Raw genomic sequence first — 18,441 nt, forward strand, 5'->3', positions numbered from 1 at the left:
TCTTGATTTGCTAAATGAATGAGATCGCCTGCTGATGGTTCTCTTGCTGCCGAAGATAATTAATGAAAAGGTATGAATGAACGATTAAAACCATAATAATTAATTTTTATAATCACATGTTTGCGGCATTCAACCTCCTACGGACTTATGATATCCTGGTACCTGAACCGACGACGCCTTACAGATATTATTAGCAAATGTGTGAGAAATCATAAGTGTGTTTTATTTTTGTTAAAACACACACATGAAATTATTATAAGAATAAAAAAAATAAAAATTTTACATCAGTTAACCTCCTGATTGTTCATGTCATCTTGGTAGTGAGATCCAACTATATGGCTGGAAAGGAAAAAAACTAGTGTGCTGAATGAAACAATCATACTGGGTAAATTTCCACTTTTTTATAACGCCTATTGACTTGTGTTACCCTAGTACTACAATTTGATACATTCACAAAAAAATGCCACTAAAACGTAGCCCACCAACTAAAAAAGCATTAACTGCATCTCCTAGCTTAGACAAATCTGCCTCGGATTCTCGCATCAATGAGTTGGCTGATAACAGCTCACAGTCAAGTTTTATTACTCAAAGATTGAAACGTGGAAGGGAGGATGACTTAAGCACCGAATTAAATAAATTAAAAGAGGAATTTATGGCTATGTTTTCTTCATTTATGGCTTCACAACAGTCGGAGCTTCAATCCATCAATGCGACTATTAAAGAGATACAGCAATCAAATAATAACATCGATAGCTCCATAGCTATTCTTACTAGTCAGAACGAGGAGTATAAACGAAAAATACAAGAAATGGAGATTCAAGCCAAAAGGGATAAAGAATACATTACTTTGCTTGAAGAAAAAGTCGAAGATTTACAGAGGGATAATCTGAAACGAAATATTGAATTTAAAAATGTACCCGCGTTAACTAATGAAACAAAGGAAGATTTAATTAACATGACTTTACAACTCTCTAAAAACATCGACTGTAAAATCGAAAAATCCGATATTAAGGACATTTACAGAGTACGATCTAATAATCGCAATAACGATTCTAATAAAAATTCTCGTATAATTATCGAACTAACTTCCACCATGTTGAAACGGGATGTTTTGAGGATGACAAAATCGTTCAATATTAGAAATAAAAGCAAACTTCAAGCAAAGCACTTGGGCTTTACGTCAAATGAAGATACTCCTATTTTTGTTACCGAACATTTAACCCCTAAAGGTGCCCGGCTTTTCTTTTTGGCAAGGGATCTCACTAAATCTAAGAACTTCAAATTTTGTTGGACATCGTTTGGTCGGGTCTTTGTGAGGAAGGACGAAACTTCTCCAATTATTGTTATAAAAAATGAGTCTCAAGTCCACCACCTCCTGCAGCAAGTGTCCCAAGCATGACTAGTTGGCAGGATTCTCTTTTATTTACTTATGTTTCTATCTTTTGTTTCTTGTATTAATTATTATAATATATTAAGCGAACAAGTCTATGATGTGCTAGTTGTATTCTATATAACTATTGTAACTTTTTCCACTAGCTCATCAGTAAATTCTATTTTGTATACTTTAATGTTAGAATATTACACACAACTCACTACTCATACTCTAAATCTAAACCTCATACCACTCACACATAAACACACTTACATATTAAATACAGATATACACCTCTATTACACTCTAGAACGCCTCTATCTATATATTGTTTTCTTGATTGCTATTAATTTGCTTTCATTCAAATCAATGATTGCTCATAGTAAATTACGTTGTCATACTTACGTTGATCTCGATATAAACCTACTCATAGTACTAATTAATGTTAAACTGTATTATCTATTGATAACCTCGCCACTGAACATTCTATTACATTTGATTTTTAAAAACCTAAGTCGTTATGTAAATTCTAAAAAAAGAAATTTATTATGCAATATTGATACCTTTACTTTGCACAATTACTTTTATAATGGATAAAGTTGATTCATTAAATACAATTACAGAATTGGATCAGACTGAATTTTTTACGCAAGTAAGTTGTGATATTCAGGATTTGGAAAAAAACATACGCATTAAAAAAAATGACCTGACTATAATATGTCAAAACATAAGAAGCATTTATCGTAATATAAATGATTTCCTAGTAACAATGTCGCTTCTGAATTTTGACTGTGATGTATTAGTCCTGACGGAATGTAGACTGGACAAAGATAAACCTATACCTCAAATACCTAATTATGTTGCTTTGGAATCAACCAAATATTTTAACCAAAATGATGGTGTTGTAATTTACGCTAAATCTCATCTTAAACCAGAATTAAAAGAAGTTAAACTTCAACATGCCTCATGCATACAATTAATGATTACTGATTTTACCTTATTGGGAATTTATCGGTCTCCATCGATTCAAAATGCGTCGGCTTTCATTGAGTCCCTAAATGATTACTTGGAAACTATAAAATCATCTAACATAATTATCACCGGAGACATTAATATTAATCTTATCCAGAGTGCTAACGAACAAACATATGACCGGAATAATAAAAATTTTTATTTAAATATGCTAGCTACTCATGGCCTAGTAGCTGGCCATAAGCTACCCACAGGGAATCCAGCTGCTTAGACCACATCATATTGAAAGTAAACAAGGAAGTGTTTCTTGCTAATATTGCCGTATTGAATACTACCGTAACTGATCATTTATCTGTATTTTTGAGTGTCTCAAAAATTATTATAATTCAAGAATAAATAAAAAAAATGTTGAATATATTGACTACGACGACGCTTATAATAGACTTCTTAATAAAAATTTAAAATCATTGCTTTTTTGTGATGATCCTAATATAGTAACAGAACGTCTAATAAAGTACCTTACAGAATCATTAGAAGAAAGTAAAATTACTAAACATCTTCCAAGGAACCAACGTACTGTCAAGCCTTGGATAACAAAGGGCATTCTTAGATGTATCCGAAACAGAAACAAAATGCAGCTTCAACTTCGATCTGATCCACACAATGAAATTTTGAAACTTACCTTTAGACGATATAGAAATCACTGTAACAACTTGATAAAAAAATTAAAACGTAAATATGATAGACAATTACTTGCAAAATCCGCTAAGAATTCGAAGAAATTATGGAAATCTATTAAAGAAATAACTCACTTTAAGACAAATAAATCGCATTGTAAAGACCTACTTAACTTAGAACAAACGTCTACTGATTCTCTTAACTCTGTGAATTACTTTTTTGCGAATATTGGTAAAACTCTGGCAGATGATCTTTTGAATAATCCTCCATCCGTCTCTCCAGATAATAACAGTTTTAGCTTGCCTGCTCAGCCTAGCTCATCCTTTGTACTTTTAGAAACAGACCCTGGCGAAGTTATAAGTGTAGTTATGTCTCTTAAATCTGACAGTGCCCCTGGCTGGGACAACATACCAACAAAATTTTTGAAATTATGTATAACTGCTATTGCCCCTCATATTAGCCATCTTGCAAACTTGTGTTTCAGGCAGGGCGTCTTTCCACTATTCTTAAAAAAATCAATTGTTACCCCCGTGCACAAGGGTGGGGATAGGGACGATATCAATAATTATCGGCCAATCTCAGTTTTACCTGCTTTATCTAAAGTTATTGAGAGACTCTTAAATAATAGATTGTTAAACTTCTTTGAAAAAAACTGTATACTCTCGAATTCACAGTACGGATTTAGACATGGGTTATCCACTGAAGATGCAGTTTTGGCTCTCACATCTTCAATCATAGACCAACTTGACCTAGGAAATAAGTGTTTAACTGTCTTTATGGACCTAAAAAAGGCCTTCGATACCGTCTCTTTTCCCACTCTTGTTCACAATTTAGAGCGTGTAGGAATTCGGGGAACACCTCTTAAATTGTTAACGGATTATTTATTAAACCGCACCCAAAGAGTTAAAATTGATAATCAAGTGAGTCGGGATATGGACATTACTTTTGGTGTACCCCAGGGTAGTGTCCTTGGCCCGACTCTGTTTCTAATTTACATTAACGATCTTACTAACCTTCCTATTGATGGTGGTAAAATCATTTCGTACGCAGATGACACCGCTATAGTGTTTTCTGGGCGCTCATGGAATATGGTGTACTCAATTGCTCAACTGGGTCTCTCAAAGATTTATGATTGGCTTAAATTGAATCTACTTACATTAAACATTAAAAAAACGAATTATATTTGTTTCTCAATTAACAATAGAACTCAACCTAATAATAACTTTTCTTTAAAACTTCATGAATGTAATAATATAAATAACTTGAATTGTAATTGTAATTTAATTGAAAAAGTTTCCTTTACTAAATATTTAGGCATAATCTTAGATTATCGCCTCTCTTGGTATTGCCATCTAGACTATATTAATGAAAGAACCCGAAAATTTATATGGATTTTTAAAATGTTAAGACATATAACCACTCCTGAACTCATTAACCAAATTTATAAATCTCTTGTGCAATCTGTAATTAACTATTGTATCCCTATATGGGGTGGAGCAAATAAAACTAAACTCTTGGATGTGGAACGTGGCCATCGTTGTCTACTTAAAGTGATGTACTTTAAACCGCGAAGGTTTTCAACCTCGGAACTATATAAAATCTGCGATGTTCTAACAGTTAGACAGTTGTACATTCTTTTGGTTACTACTAAAATTCGTAAAATGGCTCCTTTTGACAAATCAACTGAAAATAGAAGGAGAAAGAAAGACGTTTTTAACACTATATGTACTAAAACAGTTTTTGCTAAACACCAATTTAAAGCAAGGTCCATCTACCTCTATAATCGTCTTAATAATATTTTGGATATTCATAGACTTAATCATCGTGATTTTAAAAAAACAGTTATTCATTATTTAAAAACACTTTCCTATGAGGATACTGAGGCGCTTTTACACTACATTATATAATATTCTGTAATAGCTTAAACATACCCAAACACACACACACACACACACACACACTCACACACACGAACGCACGCACACACACACACGCACACACACACACACACACACACACACACTCACTCACTCACTTATACACATACATCTGCACACGTATTATATTTGTAAACTTTAGTTAAGGAAGAGCGGGTCCTCCTGACACAGGTTTTTGTAAACTTACTAGGAGGACTCATCCACTTTCTGTTTTTGAAAATTGTGTGTATGAAATAAATATATTTTTCATTTTTCATTTTTCATTTTCATGTAATTATACTCTATATTCTGCTTTGTATTTTTGTAATGAATTCATTGCATTTCAAAATTTTTTTTGCTGCAGTCAGGAGAAATGTATTTCCTCGCCTAGTATACTCCTTACCTTACTTTAGATGAGACGATGAGATAGACAATCTATACTATGTATAACATTTTAAAGCTGAAGAGTTTGTTTGAACGCGCTAATCTTGGGAACTGCTGGTCCGATTTGAAAAATTCTTTCAATGTTAGATAGCCCATTTATCGAGGAAGGCTATAGGCTATATGATAAATATATCATCACGCTTAGATCAACAGGAGCGGAGAAATACGGGTTAAACCGCGGAGCACTGCTAGTTAGGGTTATGGCTGGTTCACACTTTGATTAGTGCGAGTGCAGGTGATGAGTAGTACTACGTGTGGACAGCGACTGTTTAGTGCGAGTGTTTAGTAGGCTGTGTAGTAAAGTGAATAGAAGCGTGTTCTATTTTTTTGCGAGTGGACTGCGAGTAGCCACGTCCCGCGCGCCCTCCCTTCCCCCTCACTCGCAGCGTGCCTGCACTCGCACTAATCACCTGCACTCGCAGTCAATTGGACACTACTCGCACTACACACCTGCACTCGCACTAATCACCTGCACTCGCAGTCAATTGGACACTACTCGCACTACACACCTGCACTCGCACTAATCACCTGCACTCACACTAATCAAAGTGTGAACCAGCCATTAGGGATAAGAGGAAGATTTTAGGATTTTAACGATTCTTTTAGTTCATTTTTAGTTCTAAAGTAAACTTTGATATATATGCGTATAGATAAATATCACAAAGGTTTGGTTTAACAAAAGCTGCACTAATCGTATCTAGTATCGTTTTGTTACAATTGTCGTGAGAAATAAAATATGATGCGTGACTAATTAAAAGTAATCTAAGGCATGTGATTCGTTTATTAGCGGCAGGGACTAGGGAGTGATTCAGGCGGTAATATAAGAATTTATCGTCATAAAAATTAATATTATATTTATTGAATACGTAAAACTATAATTCTTTGCAGACAACACAGAAAATCCCTGCGTCAGTATATCAAAATAGGCGAATAGAAAACGCATGAAATAATAATAATGTTTCAATAATTTTGGTATTATAGTTTTGAATTTCATATTTTGCTTAAACGGTTCGCAGTGATGGAAATTAAAAAAAGGTATTGTTTAGTTGGAAGATATACCTCCAACATAAGCTTTCATTAAATGAAAGACAGCAGGAATAACTAACTTATCAATTTATCATCTGTTTAAATTTAAATAGAAATTAATTATTTCGTTATAAACTTGATTAACCAGTTGCAGTGTGCTGAATATTACGTGGTTCCGTTTTGATGACTTTACTGACGCTTATTAGTTGACAGAGTAGACAGATGACTGTTTTGACGCTTATTAGTTTTGCTGCATACAATAGGTGGTTTTCCAAGTAATTTATACATTTAATGAATTTTATAAAGCTTTTCTGTATACGTTTTCATATTTGATGCTGATACTGATTTGATTGTATAATATAATTATCACGAAAGCACATAGCCAACGCACCGCATGCGAAATAACGAATATTATCGACAACATTATGATATCGAAAGGTTTAATTGGACCAATTTATTTATTATTATTTATTTTTTTGATAGTAGTACTATACGTGATATCTTATATGTACTATCATAGTACATATAAGATATCATGTATATTACTGTAATAACATAAATAAATTGAGTTAAATTGTAACATACAAACGAAATATTAATTATTTCCTCTTATAATATGTATTACTTATTACTCATTCATTCATTCATTCATTCATTCATTCATTCATTCATTCATTCATTCATACTTAAAATTACCTGTGTAAACGCTACAGAAACTTGTGTAAAGCAATCTCGACCATTATCGAAATTTTTACGAAGTGCATTAGTTGCTAAGTTCACAATTTGAGCATGGTGATAGGCAGGCCTTTGCTAAGGGTATAAGAATTTCACAGTTGTAAATAGTGTGTGATAACAAAATATATAATATGCTCTTAATTTAATAGGTATTATTGAAACCTTAGATTACAAAATAGAAGACAGATGGAGCGTTGCCGAACTAAACCGAATAATTTATCGTCATTTCCATAAAGCTATGTGTGCTGTCATTTCGCCGTTGCACTGTACGTACACGGTGCTTCTGTGTGCGTGTTATGTTACCAGATAATGAAAAATTTCCCAAATTTTTGCCCGACTACGGAAGAAAGAGGGTTATGTTTTTCGAGTGTAGGTATGTATGTATAATATTTCTTTGACACGCCCTGCAGTATAAACTGTTGGATCGATTTTGAGTTGTGACTTGTGAGGTGTCATTGCAATCATCTGAATTATGAAGGTAGCTGTGGTGGTAGTGACGTAGGCTACATAAATTATTAGCAGTCATGTTTTAATTTTTATTTTAATATAAATTCGGGTTTTTGATATTATTTTATAATATTGTAAAAATTATTTTATCACCTATCTAGGTATCTACTAAAGTTATACATGGACAAAATAATTTTATTCAATTTTTATTAAATAAATTACATTAATTACATTAAAAAAAGTTTTTATTTTTCAAAACATATGAATGCGAATAGCAGTAGTTTTTAGTCGAGAATGCGGGACATTTTATTTTCATCATATCCATCATGTGTTCACATGAATTAAATCGCAAGCGAAAACGACGTTTTTTATAAAAGTAACAAAAAAATGTATAATGCTTTTTAAAATAATCTAATAATGACCATGAACTTTTATTGCACTATACAAATAATCACATTCACGATTGAAAAATCCAACAGCACTACCCCGAATATCTTTTAACCATTTTACCCCTAAAAATGGCAAATTCATTTTCAAAATACTGGCAGCATACGTTGAAGTTTTGAATTCCTTCGTATTTGTAAAATTATTATTTGTATACAAAATTAAATAAGCCAAATAATCTACAGAAAATCTGTAAAACGATGTTTTATCTTTTTGTTTGTTTTCGGGAACAAGTTTTACAGCGTTTTAATATCACAAGACAGCATTTTTTTACTAAAATATCAAACCCCTTTTGACGTATTGCATGACACTAGAATCGCTATAGCACTAGCGGAGGAACGTATTCGTTTTTGATTTCGTATTTTCTTTGACAAGGACGATGAATGATTGACATGCTCCATCTGTATTTTATTTTGTAATCTAAGATTGAAACTATATATCTAAAAATATATAGTTTCAATAAACTAGGCCAGGTTTAAGATGTCGTCACAGAATACATAATAGTAGCTAAACGCTATAGAACGGACACTCTCCACCTTCCGCCAAAATTTAACATAAATAAATAAATAAATGGTGTATAAGATTATATGTGCACTAAATGCGTCAAGCCCACTACATTTACAGTGACGTACATTGAAATACCCCGTGACTTTCAGAAGGCAGTCGATGGAAGGACTGGCTCCTCGCGTCGCTGCTGCTGTGTGCGGTGGTGGGCGGCTGGGCGGCGCTGCGTGCGGGCCGCGCGAGCCGCGACCAGGTGCAGCGTATGCTGCGGGACATGGAGCAGCTAAGGAAGGCGGAAATGGCGCTCGATGATATGCAGAAGGAGCTTGAGAAGGCGAGGCTGGAACAGGTCAGTCGGTTAGAGGAGATGAGCACTATTCTGGTGTATGGTGGAGCAGCTGTCAGTCGCTTGTTAGGGGTAATAGCGCATGCTGCGGGACATGGAGCAGCTGCGGAAGGCGGAGATGGCGCTCGATGATATGCAGAAGGAGCTTGAGAAGGCGAGGCTGGAACAGGTCAGTCGGTTAGAGGAGATGAGCACTGTATGTTCTGGTGTGTGGTGGTACAGCTGTCAGTCGCTTGTTAGGGGTGATATTCTGTTGTCTGTTATACAGCTCGGCTATTTTAACGTAATTCGTCGTTTTAAAGTGACATGTTTATTATATCATCTTCAAAATTTTTCGTCTGTGTGTTGCACATATAGTTTTCAATAATGTGAAAAAACAATACTTTTTATGTTAACATACCTATAAGTATTTTTTTCTTGTAGGAAAATGCTACAAAGGAAAAGCAGCATTTGGAAAAGACACTAAGAGAAGCGGGAGATACACCTCTATTGAACTCCACCTCGTCGGATCTCGAAGTATCGCAGCTGAAAGGTGAAATTGAAGTAAGTTCATCGTCATCTATTATAATAGAATTTCAGAAAGTTATGATGTATCAGTCTTGTATTTTATTGGAACGAATTAAATGTCTAATTCGTTCACGAGCTTCATTCGGTTCGTTTCTATGATATTTAGTGGCATGGCGACAGACGCGGGTTGGAATCCCGCTTTGTGATCGATGATTTTTTCTATTCTTTAAAAATTTCTCACATGGAAATATAGCAAAATGTTTTGCCGCGCAGATGTTACGCGCGGAGCTGCGGCGTGCAGAAGGTGAACTGGAGGACCGGTGCTGGGCGCCGCCCGCCGGCCTGCAGCAGTGGCTGCAGCTCACACACGAGGTGGAGAACCGCTCCTACCTGCGCAAGAAGCAGCAGGCCGACGTGCAGCTGCAGCAGGCGCGCGACGCGGTGAGTGTGTCCCTGCAGCAGTGCAGCAGCTCACACACGAGGTGGAGAACCGCTCCTACCTGCGCAAGAAGCAGCAGGCCGACGTGCAGCTGCAGCAGGCGCGCGACGCGGTGAGTGTGTCCCTGCAGCAGTGCAGCAGCTCACACACGAGGTGGAGAACCGCTCCTACCTGCGCAAGAAGCAGCAGGCCGACGTGCAGCTGCAGCAGGCGCGCGACGCGGTGAGTGTGTCCCTGCAGCAGTGCAGCAGCTCACACACGAGGTGGAGAACCGCTCCTACCTGCGCAAGAAGCAGCAGGCCGACGTGCAGCTGCAGCAGGCGCGCGACGCGGTGAGTGTGTCCCTGCAGCAGTGCAGCAGCTCACACACGAGGTGGAGAACCGCTCCTACCTGCGCAAGAAGCAGCAGGCCGACGTGCAGCTGCAGCAGGCGCGCGACGCGGTGAGTGTGTCCCTGCAGCAGTGGCTGCAGCTCACACACGAGGTGGAGAACCGCTCCTACCTGCGCAAGAAGCAGCAGGCCGACGTGCAGCTGCAGCAGGCGCGCGACGCGGTGAGTGTGTCCCTGCAGCAGTGCAGCAGCTCACACACGAGGTGGAGAACCGCTCCTACCTGCGCAAGAAGCAGCAGGCCGACGTGCAGCTGCAGCAGGCGCGCGACGCGGTGAGTGTGTCCCTGCAGCAGTGCAGCAGCTCACACACGAGGTGGAGAACCGCTCCTACCTGCGCAAGAAGCAGCAGGCCGACGTGCAGCTGCAGCAGGCGCGCGACGCGGTGAGTGTGTCCCTGCAGCAGTGGCTGCAGCTCACACACGAGGTGGAGAACCGCTCCTACCTGCGCAAGAAGCAGCAGGCCGACGTGCAGCTGCAGCAGGCGCGCGACGCGGTGAGTGTGTCCCTGCAGCAGTGCAGCAGCTCACACACGAGGTGGAGAACCGCTCCTACCTGCGCAAGAAGCAGCAGGCCGACGTGCAGCTGCAGCAGGCGCGCGACGCGGTGAGTGTGTCCCTGCAGCAGTGCAGCAGCTCACACACGAGGTGGAGAACCGCTCCTACCTGCGCAAGAAGCAGCAGGCCGACGTGCAGCTGCAGCAGGCGCGCGACGCGGTGAGTGTGTCCCTGCAGCAGTGGCTGCAGCTCACACACGAGGTGGAGAACCGCTCCTACCTGCGCAAGAAGCAGCAGGCCGACGTGCAGCTGCAGCAGGCGCGCGACGCGGTGAGTGTGTCCCTGCAGCAGTGCAGCAGCTCACACACGAGGTGGAGAACCGCTCCTACCTGCGCAAGAAGCAGCAGGCCGACGTGCAGCTGCAGCAGGCGCGCGACGCGGTGAGTGTGTCCCTGCAGCAGTGCAGCAGCTCACACACGAGGTGGAGAACCGCTCCTACCTGCGCAAGAAGCAGCAGGCCGACGTGCAGCTGCAGCAGGCGCGCGACGCGGTGAGTGTGTCCCTGCAGCAGTGCAGCAGCTCACACACGAGGTGGAGAACCGCTCCTACCTGCGCAAGAAGCAGCAGGCCGACGTGCAGCTGCAGCAGGCGCGCGACGCGGTGAGTGTGTCCCTGCAGCAGTGCAGCAGCTCACACACGAGGTGGAGAACCGCTCCTACCTGCGCAAGAAGCAGCAGGCCGACGTGCAGCTGCAGCAGGCGCGCGACGCGGTGAGTGTGTCCCTGCAGCAGTGCAGCAGCTCACACACGAGGTGGAGAACCGCTCCTACCTGCGCAAGAAGCAGCAGGCCGACGTGCAGCTGCAGCAGGCGCGCGACGCGGTGAGTGTGTCCCTGCAGCAGTGCAGCAGCTCACGTATTTTTTAGCTGTTGATTAACTGGAAGGGCTACTACATCTTTACGCGGACGCGTAGGTGAACGATGTTCATCCTGGTAGTGACATGCGCAGGCGTCCCTCCTTGATGGGGATCGCGGACGCAGCTCGCGATGCAGCCGGTTGATAATGTGGAATAGGGGTTGAAACGTGTAGCCGCCAGTTAGTGTGACTTTCAGCCGCCCCTGGGTGGTGGTTACGGGTGGGTTGCATTCAAACAGCTTGTCGTGTTTTGCTATCGCAAAATTCATAATGTTAGTTGGTAATTTAGACGTAAAGCAGAAAAAGAAATTGATTGGTCTTGCAGTTTGACATTAGGTTTTTTTTATTAATTAATAAAGTTTTTCTGATCTAGTTTTTGCAACACTGCCAATATTGACAACAACAGGATCACTTTTTTAATTAGTGACTCAAAAGTGCACAGTTTTCACTTTCTATGTGTTATTAATAATTGATACATAGTAACCTTACCTAACGACCACATTTTTGATACCACAACAACCATTTTATCGTATATATTTCATTATTCCAGTGTGACAAACTCCGCAAGAAGCGGTCGAGTCTGGTGGGCGCGTTTGTGTCCACGCACGGCAAGTCCATCGACGACGTGGACCGGTCCATCGTGGAGGCCAGGACCGCGCTCAACGAAGTCACGCAGGAGTTGCAGGTAAATAAATATATATAAAAACTTAATTATAGCTAAAGTCCGGACGCGAACTAGGAAGAATTTCGTACATCAACCTGTTATTACCTGTCACTGTCTCTCCCGCGTAAATATAATGCTCGCTTAGATGCAATGACCGCCGTCCTCAGGGATTGTACACCTTTAACCTGAGAGCGTAAGGTTTGTTCTTGATTGCATGTGGTTTCTTTATTGACCTTGAATCACGACAAAACGTATCGTATAATATATCGTGGTTATTGAAAAAAATTTAATGTAACTGTATTGTAAATGAATAAAGGACATTTATTTAATAAGTTAGTAAAAAACATTTTGTCCTCTAAATATTTCATATAAACTGCACTTCATTCAAAAATGTTTGTGACCACTGTCAATAGGTAAAGAGGTACGAAATTCTTCCTGCTCCGCGACTGAACTTTATATGTTAACAACCATATGTGGCAGTGAGTAACTTGACAAGCCAATTCAGTGTAACGTGATAAGGTATTGTTACTACTTTTATACCGCCGAGGATTGTCGTTTGTCTATACAAATATTATAAAGAGGAAAGGTTTGATTTTTTGTTTGTTTGTTTGTATGAATTGAATAGGCTCCGAAACTACTTGGCAGATTTGAAAAATTCTTTCACTGTTGGAAAGCTACATCATTTCTGAGTGACATAGGCTAGGTTTTATCCCGGAAATCCCACGGGAACGGGAACTATGCGGGTTTTTTTTTTGAAAACGCGGGCGAAGCCGCAGGCGGAATGCTAGTATCCAATAAACACGCTGCCATATAACATTTATTTCATCGTCGATTTGTTTAAAATAGCCCTATTACAAATTGTAATATAGCACCATATACAGTCTTTTACTATTCCCCCATCGTGCCAAAGTTTTATCGAAAGCTGGATGAAGATTTAGTATCAGAGGCAGCTGCGTTATATATTGAAACACAAAGTAATCCTAATCCTTAATCGTGCAATTAAGGACTATCCCAACAGATATACATTAAAAAAGCAAAAAAAGTCTCTGGATCCAGAGGTGGCGCGAACACCCTGTGATAAAGGGTGCCTTTAAAAAAAACAGATATACATTTAGAAATAACATAAATTCATTCAAATCTTATACATATAAGGGCCGATTTTTCAATGCTTGGATAAAACTTATCCGTCCAATAAAGTATTACACGATAATATTAAGATGTCACGTAACACGGTAGTTTTATACATTAGTCGACGAATAAGTTTTATCCAAACATTGCATAATCGGTCCTAAATCTAATTTGAAATGATTTTCAGGAACGAATGCATCGCTGGAAGCAAATCGAGAGACTCTGCGGATTCAATATAATCAACAACAACGGCCTACAATTCCTCGAAAGCACCCTATACCGTACCGCTAACGGCCGACAGCCAAACAGAGGTAAATATTTTTTATTTATTATTAATAATATATTATTTATTTTTTTGTTGACAGCAAGATTTAGATGGTTTAAAAGTTCTCATTTCCTTTGAAACGCACACTATGAGGCGGCGGTGACAGCTTTGGAAACCGAGGTAACCATAGTAACGTGTTTTGGTTCTTCACATTCGAATTGTTGTTGTTGTTACCACCTTACCACCTTATTACCACCACTTACACTACCAGAATCACTTTCTTTCTTATAAAAAAAAAAAAACTATAAATAATTCTAAAAACTGTACTAAATAATCTTTGTCTATTAATAAATTTGATCATTACTATAATTAGATTTATGTAAAAAAAAAACTGTAATCAGCTTATTTACTGGCTGATCCGACAGACGTTGTCCTGTTTCGCGCAAATTGTCAAATCAGTGAAATTTATATCGCCGTTATGTTTTTGCATTTTATTAACTTTTGGCGTAAATTTCTTGAGTTTTTGTATTAAAAGAACCTTTTCCTGACAATAAACACACACATCAAAATGAGAATTACCGAACGCTGTGACAAAGTGAAATAGGGATTCATTTATATATATAGAGATTTATCATTATTACAAATGAAAATATGTACCAATTTGCAGGCCGTATAAGCAGTTCGCAAGATGACCTGAGCGTCGGAGACGACGCGTCGATCTGCGGCTCCGGTAAGTTGGACGAAGTGTTTCTGTACCACGAACACAGCGACTGAATACACAACCAGACCCAATAATAATTATAAGTAAAAACGTATAAAATCAATTCGAAGGGGATATAACTCCTCCCCCAAATCATATTCGGCAAATAGAAAAGGTCATAAAAATAAAAATGTTCGCTTATAAAGCAGACTGCTTCCATTTGTTGTATAATCAGCGAAATAAAATTGTGTATTATGGCAATAAAGTCTAATTTACGTCCAGATATTTGTGACGCAGACTGCGATCACGCCCGCATGTTAAATGTGGCTAATTGGCCATATTTCACTTAAGCTGTCTCTTTGTCACTCACGATAGTTGAAACATATCTTTGAAGTCTAATCGCGTGTGCGTTAGTGTGCCTTTTTTGAACATCGAATGTAGTGTTTCAAACTTTTTTACTTATAATATCATTGATATGGCCAGAGTTACTTGAATTCGGCTGTCGAATTTGGGAAAATACCAAATATATGAGAAATATAGTCATTAAATTGTGCCTTCCAACGTTCGAACGTTGGGTTCAAGGGATTTTTCTTAGTGTACCCTTAATTTGAAGAAAAAAAATCGTATCAAATTTTGATTGGAATGTTATGTACGTTTTAAAGGTGTTGTGAACTTTGAAAGGGGTAATGTTATGCCGGGTCCAGACTGGTGAAACGTAACATGCAATGTAACATGCAATGAAAGAATTCACCGTCCACATTGCTGCAATGTATCATGAAAGGTAACACACATTGTAACAATTTCTCATAGTTTGGACGTCTTGCGCGCGCGAATTGTGCATTACACGCGCATGCTACGAGCATTACAAGCCGCGCGCGGAGCGATCCGAAATTTGTCGGTTTTTCGACGAACACAAAGGGGCGCGTTGTGTGCGCGGAGCAGCCAATGTGGACGGTCGTTTGAGAACGCAACGAACATGGAGGACGAGACTGCGTGGAATGAGCAAAAGAAAGGGTCTTCGGCGTGTTTTCATGAGTTGATGTATTATTAATAATGAAGTACTGATAATCGTCATAGCAAGAACGTGGTCTTCGGACTCCATGCTTCGTGTGATCTACCGGTTTGACGCGCACGAAAAAAACGTGTATCGAAGGGCCGCGCCGTGCTCGCGGCAGAATGGCGGAAACAGACGAACGCGGGATGTTCGTAGTGAATGCGCGTTATGAGCGCGCTATGCGTCCACACCAGCAGCGAACATGCAATGAAAGGCAGAATGTTACATTGCATGTTACGTTTCACCAGTCTGGACCCGGCATTATGCGTTTAAAAAATAAATTTTTCGATCGCTTGTTTATTTCCATATTTTTACAAGCTATTAATTTATTAGTGTACTACTACTACTTTGACTCTTCGTAAAATGAAATTTATTTTTAATTGACATGTATTGGGTATTTTCCTTTCCGCAAATTTATGTACAAATTAAATTTTAAAATTATATTTCAACCGACCTGCTTATAGTTTTTCTGACTGATAGCACATATGTAACATCAAAAAAAAATTATTTAGAAATTGGTGTACTTTTTAGCAAAGGAGCCTCTAAATCCTGAGATCTTGTGACAATATTAAATTATTATTTTTTTGGTAGTAAATTAATATATTGGTTATGTTCAGTATTTAGGTATTCAAAATATTTGTTTTTTAAATTATATGACAATGTAACATACATTTAATATAGGAAAAGTACGTAACCTATTAATCGTTGTTTATTTTTTTAAATTAATTTTAAATTTAACACTATTTTTCGACTCTTTGATTCAAAAGAGAGGCTCAAACTCGGTTGTAAGAAATCAAAAAGACAATGTTTGTATCGTAACTCTTATAATTTTTAACAATACAAATAATTTAAAATAAAACTACTAGTTTTCTAACAATAGTTCTCGAATAATTTTAACGTGACTAAGCTTTTTCTATTAAAAGTTCCTCGTAAGATCTGAAAGATATAATTTATGTGATAAAATACAATGATCATTTTTTTATCATTATCTATACAAAATGGGCTTCCCAAAAAACGGATTGTTCAATGTTAAATGAAAAAAAAATATCAAAAAAAGTGAAAAAAATACTTATTTTTTATAGAAAAAAATTAATACCTATATTTAAAATTGTTATCACTAATTAGGGGTATTTATAAATAAATTTTAATTAAGTTTATACGAATAGACAGCTTGAAGCTTACATTAAAAGATATTTAAATTTAATGCTATGCCCTATTTATTTAATTAGTTTAAGTCACTTATGTATATGTGTATATTTTTTTCTTTGTTTTGAATAAATATTTTTTATGGATTTGTATATATCACAATCGGTAGGAAGCTTTCAGGCTTATGTTTTTAAAAGCATGTATGAGATAATAGATTAATTTTAGTATTTAGTAGTATAGAGGTTTATTTCTTTGGGTGTGGGTTTTAATTGCATGTGTGTACTCTATATTAATTTTAATATACCTAATTTAATTGTAATATAATATAACCTATTAACCAATTAAATAATATTAGACGGACTTCTGCAATATATTTTCTATCGGTATATTCCAGAGAATTGTCGACTTTATGCCATTAAGCTTAAGAACAATTTTTCATATCGAGAATAATTTAATCATCCCAACAATTATTTCAAAAACTATAGATATGTTGCGTTCATATCAATTTACAATCTGTTCCGAGAAATCTAGAACTTTTATGACAAGACAAGACACGCATCCTTATCGCTCTCGTGTCAAAACTATATCGCTATCTCTTTTTATCATATTGAGTATAGACGTATTTGAGTTTTCACAACGCACACGCTTTTAACGTATCTATTCCTTGTTTTATATAAGATTATTGCGACCCACCAAACATTAATTGAACATTGATTATATGGGAATTGAGATTTTTCCGATTGCGTAAAATTTAAATTTTTCGTTTTTAAATTGGGTGGCAAAACATAATTGTTATGCATGTAATCGTATCATTCAAATAATGTCTGTTGTCTAAATTGTTACATCTGAAAACTTACCGATAATCCTATTTATATTAAAGCTTTCACATATTCGGCTGCTTTTCCACCAATCATATGCGAGGATGTATAGCGAGGAATTTGTTTGTAAATAACCAATCATATCGCTTCATTTAGTTTGAAGTATGAAGCGATGCTATTGATCATTTACAAACACATACCTCGCTACACATCATCGCACATTATTGGTGGAAAAACATCCTCAAAATGTGTCTCAGAGTACTTAACAGTACTTAATATAATTGTGATTATTTGTCTTCTTAATATGACATCTAATTGAACAATCGAGACTTTAAAGAAAATAAACTAATTTCCAAAATTTAACACATAACATTGCATTGTTTATAATGTAACAAATAAACGCTATCTGCTTACAAAATATAGGTAACTAACAATACTTAACTAGGTATGCTTGCTTTCAAAGGATATATTTAGAACTTGATAGAAGTTGGGCTGAAAATTTTCTCCCAAAGAATGTCTTCCAAATTTCGGTATCCCTTTGCACGTTTGAAAGCTTTTGACGATTGTGATGTTTGTTTTATTTCGCAAATACCTAGTTACCCTTAGTGTTGCAAGACTTTTCCCCTTTTAGTTGCTTTGCTATGGCAACACTGCTGTATAAAGGTAAGATTTTTTATGCATTGATTATTTATTTCTGTTTGCTTTTACTGGGGCTTTAATATTTCATACATGCTTTTAAAATATCGTTACGTTGTTCATTATTTTTTTTATTGTCACTGAAATTATTGTATTATTGATACATTATTAATATATGTAACAGTCAAGGTGTCAACAAAATTATATTTATATATTTATAGAAATTATAATATATTTTTAAAGTTGAAATCACAATCAAGACGAGTTAAAAAAAAGGTTTTAAGGTAATTTACAAGAATTCACAAACTAATCATTTAATTTGATTCAACGAAAAGGAACATTGTAAAAATCATCCCTTAAAACTAACATTGCCGTACCATCAATAGAATTATTATTTATAT

General features: G+C 37.5%; 2 protein-coding genes across 2 annotated transcripts in view; both read left to right on the forward strand.

Annotated features, from left to right (window-relative positions):
- Stim (stromal interaction molecule) overlaps positions 1 to 18,441 on the forward strand; it is a 47,728-nt gene that overhangs the window by 25,335 nt on the left and 3,952 nt on the right. Inside the window, exons 6-11 of the mRNA XM_090116583.1 lie at positions 8,691 to 8,887; positions 9,308 to 9,427; positions 9,665 to 9,832; positions 12,180 to 12,314; positions 13,609 to 13,732; positions 14,354 to 14,416. Coding sequence (XP_089972709.1) covers positions 8,691 to 8,887; positions 9,308 to 9,427; positions 9,665 to 9,832; positions 12,180 to 12,314; positions 13,609 to 13,732; positions 14,354 to 14,416 — 807 coding nt within the window. The remainder of the gene's footprint in view (positions 1 to 8,690; positions 8,888 to 9,307; positions 9,428 to 9,664; positions 9,833 to 12,179; positions 12,315 to 13,608; positions 13,733 to 14,353; positions 14,417 to 18,441) is intronic.
- LOC149897227 (uncharacterized) lies at positions 403 to 2,582 on the forward strand. The gene has a single exon (XM_090116889.1). It carries the CDS (start codon positions 461 to 463, stop codon positions 1,397 to 1,399), a length of 939 nt encoding a protein of 312 aa, XP_089973015.1. The 5' UTR covers positions 403 to 460; the 3' UTR covers positions 1,400 to 2,582.

The sequence above is a fragment of the Colias eurytheme genome, chromosome 26 (genome assembly GCF_061535395.1).
Source record: "Colias eurytheme isolate Ceu_HAF_F1 chromosome 26, ilColEury1 Martin Lab GWU primary, whole genome shotgun sequence".
NCBI lineage: Eukaryota > Metazoa > Arthropoda > Insecta > Lepidoptera > Pieridae > Colias > Colias eurytheme.